Raw genomic sequence first — 3,971 nt, 5'->3', positions numbered from 1 at the left:
CCTCCGACTACCTGTCAAACTGGAAGTGCCCCCGCCCCCAGCCCATCTCCAAGGTAGGAGGAAGTCGAGGATGCACTCCGTAGCCGGGGGCGGGGTGAATGTCTGGGGTCTCCCTCCACCGCTCAGAGACCTCCCCACCTCTGCCGGGGGCCAGTGAAGACCCACTTCTCTAGGAAAAAAAAAAAAACAGGAAATCCCGCCCAGATGGGAGCAGAACCGGAAGTCCCGCCTCTGGACGGGTGAGGGGCACCCCGAGACCCCCCAAGCAGCCCCTCGACCCTACTGACATGGTCCACGGTCAAGGTAAAGATCCTGGGGGGCCTGGAGACCGGAAAGTAAGGCTGTCTAGGGTTTGCCTCGGGTGAGAAACGACGGTTCCCGACAGCGACCCCTTTCCAGCGCTCAGCGTGAGGTCGCTGGGCGATCTCTTCCCTTTGATCTACGCAGGCCATACCCCTCCCGCGAGCAGCTCGCCCTCCCAGCGCCCCTCTCCTCCGGACAGCGAGATCCTCCCCACACCGCGGTTCACAACGCCGCCTCCACTCACGTGCCCGTAGCCAGCATGGCTGACCCGGCGCCGTCGCCGCCCTCAAAAGACATGGCGGCGACTTGCGTCACTTCCGCGTAGTCGACCCGCCTCCAAGCTGCAAACTCCCCCCCTCGTTGGGACCGCCCGAAACAAAGATGGCGGTCACGGGGGTTTTACCAGATCACAGTGGGGCAATGGCGACAGGCAGGGTGCCCATAAGAAAGATGGGGGAGGGCTTCGGTTTGCTCGGAAACAAGCCTAGACCATTTCTATTTGACCCTAAGAAATATGGCCGCTGTACATACACATTCGAGACCACAGTAATCTAAGATAAGCGACCTGACATCCCTCATTTATAATCCACCTCTTCCACAGTGCCCGTTAATGACATGGCAGCCAGCCTGACATCACTTGCCCATAATGTATATGAATCCTCCAGCCTATCCCACTTAAGCACCAAGACTGGCAAAGATCCAACATGGCAGCCTTTCTTGCTTCGGTTTGCCCAACTTCAGTATGGCGCCTCAGAGCGCTTTCTTTCGGCCGGGACTCATGCATTCGTCTGGGACCGCTTTGTTTCCGGGGAGACTGACGGCCTCATCCCGTTAACCTAAGTCCCTCAGGGCCTCTTGTGATGTACAGCTCCTCTCACCTTCTTTTCCTTTCTCCTTTTCTTTCCCAGAACCTCGCTATCGTGCCCCGCAGAGCGATGGGACTGCCCCACATTAACATGGCCGCCGCTGACCGGCTTTAGTCGTGCCCTCAAGCAAGATGGCTCCTCTTTGGCTTCGATGCCAGTATACCATGTGGAAAAAGGCGTTTCGGAGAATTCGAGCGAGAGGGTGGGAGCTCTTGGGCCCTCCCCCTTGTTTACTTCGTGGACAGGACCGGAGTACTGCGCTTGCGCACCCTCCCAGGCCCGCTCCACCCTCAGGGTCTGCGCCATGTGATATGTCTCGTGGTTCGACTTCAACCACCCCGTTCTGAAAGATGGTTACACCCACTCCTGTTGTAGAATAGACAAGGGCGCTACCACTGTCCGGGCTTGAGGGGAGTCTCCTATCCGGACGTGACGACACGTTGACCCGGAAAGGGAGGGAGCCGGGGCAGTGGGGCCTCGGCCGCGGCTATGGAGGCAGCCGGTTACAGGGTAAGCAGCGAGGACGCATTCTTTCGCTCCTGTCTGTATGCGACGCCCCGCTCCGGTGGCCTGCTTTTCCCTCAGGCCGTGCCGCGGCTCTGAGAGCCGGGCCGATCCTTAGCAAACACACTATGTCCCTGATGAACGCGCTGTCACCCTTCCCTGCACTGCCCTAGGGAAGACCCGTGTCTTTTGGCTCGCCCCTGGGCTGCGGAGATACGCCTCTGGGCCCCGCCCCTTTGGGAATGCACCCCCCACTTCTCCCCTCCCTCCGTCCGCCCCCCAGCACCCGGACGCCTGGCCGGCGTTCAGGCTTCACCTCTCCGGGTGTACTGCCCGAGGTAAGGGTTCTCCAGGCCCCGCCCCCCGAGTCCGCTCCCATTGGCTCCCCCAGGGCCCCGCCCCTCGGGTGTCTTTCTGCTCTTGGGCCCCGCCCCTCACTGGTTCCGGTCCCCAGGTGGTGTTTGAGAAGAAAGGCGTGTACCTGCACACCAGTGCCAAGAAGCACCAAGACCCGGACTCCCTCATCTCCGGAGTCATCCGTGTTGTGGAGAAGGTGCGCCGGGAGGGAACAAGGGCTTGGGCGGGCCCAGAGCGGGATGGTGGCGGCATCTGTGGCAGTTTGGTCTGGTTGTCAGTGATGGGACCTTAAGAAGACTGGGGGTCGGGGCTGGAAAGAGATGAGGCTCTCTCAGGCTGAGGGTCCAAAACGGAAAAGAAGTTTGGCGATACGGTTTGGAGAGTTAAGAGGGGACCCCCTCTAAGCCCTCCCTCCTTCCCCAGGACAATGATGTCCTCCTGCACTGGGCTCCCATAGAGGAAGCTGGAGATTCCACCCAAATCCTCTTCTCCAAGAAGGTAGGCTTCCCTTGCTCTTCCCTTCTCCACTTGCTATTTCTCTAGTTTGGGCACCGGAAGGCGTTTTAAAGAGCTGGGTACAATCCCAGAACTATCCTTGGGGCAGGCGTGACCCCGGTTGGTTTCCTCCTCTCTGTGAAATGGGGCTGAAGATGCCCGTTCATGGAAAGGAAGCCGACACCATGAAGTTCTTGGCCATGGAGATAGCTGTCCCCTCACGCCCTCCGCCTTCTGGCAGAGCCCCGCCAGGATACGAAAAGACAGCTCAGAAAGGACAGCTCAGCCCATGGATTTGGGTTCCATGGGCTGTTAACCCATAAGAACGTAAAGAGGTGTGGCATTTTCCCTGGGGCCGTCTTGCCATCATGTCGAGAGAGGAAACAGGACCTGGCCGGGGTGACTCGCTGGTACACCTTCCTCCCCGGTACAGGACCTCATCCTTCTCAGTGCCAGTGGGTTCCTGAGGATTCTTGTTGCCAGGCCCTGTGCTGGACAGTGCTGGCGCCCAGCAGTGACTGGCAGCCCAGGCCCTGCCTAAGCCCTGCCCCCCATTCTGTTTTTGAGAAATTGAAGCGCAATGATAGGAAGCCCCTTTTCTGAGCTCATATAAAGGTAGGAGGTGTTGGAACTCGGGTTTCAACCCAGACACTGATTCTGGAGTCTCACCTCTTCCTGGGGGGGCGTTTGGGCTGGGACTCTGAAGGTGAGAGGCGGGTAATTCGAGAGGAAGTGTGTTTTAGGGGAAGTGGGACCTCTCTGTAGAGGAGTTTGCTAGAAAGGTGATTGGGCCTGAAACGCTAGGCTCAGAACTTGGACCTTGTCTTGGGGGCCCTGGGCAGCCATGGGAGGAGCAAGGTGTGGGTGTGGAAGGCATGTGGTCAATGGCCCAAGGGCCACAGGGAGGGAGAAGGGCGGGGAGGAGGCAGGTGTGATGGGCCAGGCAGATAGGCCGAAGCTTCAGCTGGGGTCGTGGGCTTTCAGATGACCCAGTGGGGTACAAACGGGGATTCTAGAGTGTACCCGTCCAGGAGTTGGGACAGGAGCAACCAGGGTTTTGCATTTTCCACCAACCTGGAAGGCAGTCTGAGGACTTTTCTTGAGAATATCGCTGTCCTCCTTGGTCCTCTTATTTTTGAGTATGAGGAATCCACTGAGATGGGCTTCGAGAAAAAGGGCACGTACGCCTCCACGGTACATTTAGCGCCAAAGCGCACAAAACCAGACCGATGACAGGTGAAGCAAACGAATTTGCTTTTCTGATCTCAGGAGACCTCACAAGCCCTGGGGCTGCTGGCCTCAATGGGTGCTGCCAGGGCCTGAGTCACTGAGATCCTACTGGCCTTGAAATGACTGCTTCAGCTCCAGCCATCGCATCTGCCTTATTTAAGGCAGGAAGAAGGAGGCAGGCAGGGTGCCAGTCACATCTGTCCTCATCTGAAAAAA

The 3,971-nt window shown here is 58.4% G+C and overlaps 2 protein-coding genes across 4 annotated transcripts in view; one reads left to right on the top strand and one right to left on the bottom strand.

Annotated features, from left to right (window-relative positions):
- The window catches only part of AKT1S1 (AKT1 substrate 1), a 9,441-nt gene extending 8,141 nt beyond the window's left edge, over positions 1-1,300 (bottom strand). The window contains exon 1 of one of the 3 annotated variants that reach the window (XM_011374512.2): positions 1,182-1,300. In XM_011374512.2, the coding sequence (XP_011372814.1) occupies positions 1,182-1,261 (80 nt within the window). In that variant the 5' untranslated portion in view covers positions 1,262-1,300. The other 2 variants (XM_011374514.2, XM_011374516.2) reach the window with 2 other exon arrangements.
- A 205-nt stretch (positions 1,301-1,505) lies between these two features.
- TBC1D17 (TBC1 domain family member 17) overlaps positions 1,506-3,971 on the top strand; it is a 12,490-nt gene continuing 10,024 nt past the window's right edge. Inside the window, 3 exon segments of the mRNA XM_023520138.1 lie at positions 1,506-1,679; positions 2,128-2,226; positions 2,454-2,528. Coding sequence (XP_023375906.1) covers positions 1,659-1,679; positions 2,128-2,226; positions 2,454-2,528 — 195 coding nt within the window. The 5' untranslated portion in view covers positions 1,506-1,658.

Source organism: Pteropus vampyrus, unplaced genomic scaffold, assembly GCF_000151845.1.
Source record: "Pteropus vampyrus isolate Shadow unplaced genomic scaffold, Pvam_2.0 Scaffold250, whole genome shotgun sequence".
NCBI classification, from domain to species: Eukaryota; Metazoa; Chordata; class Mammalia; order Chiroptera; family Pteropodidae; genus Pteropus; species Pteropus vampyrus.
This window is presented reverse-complemented; position numbering and strand designations above follow the sequence as displayed.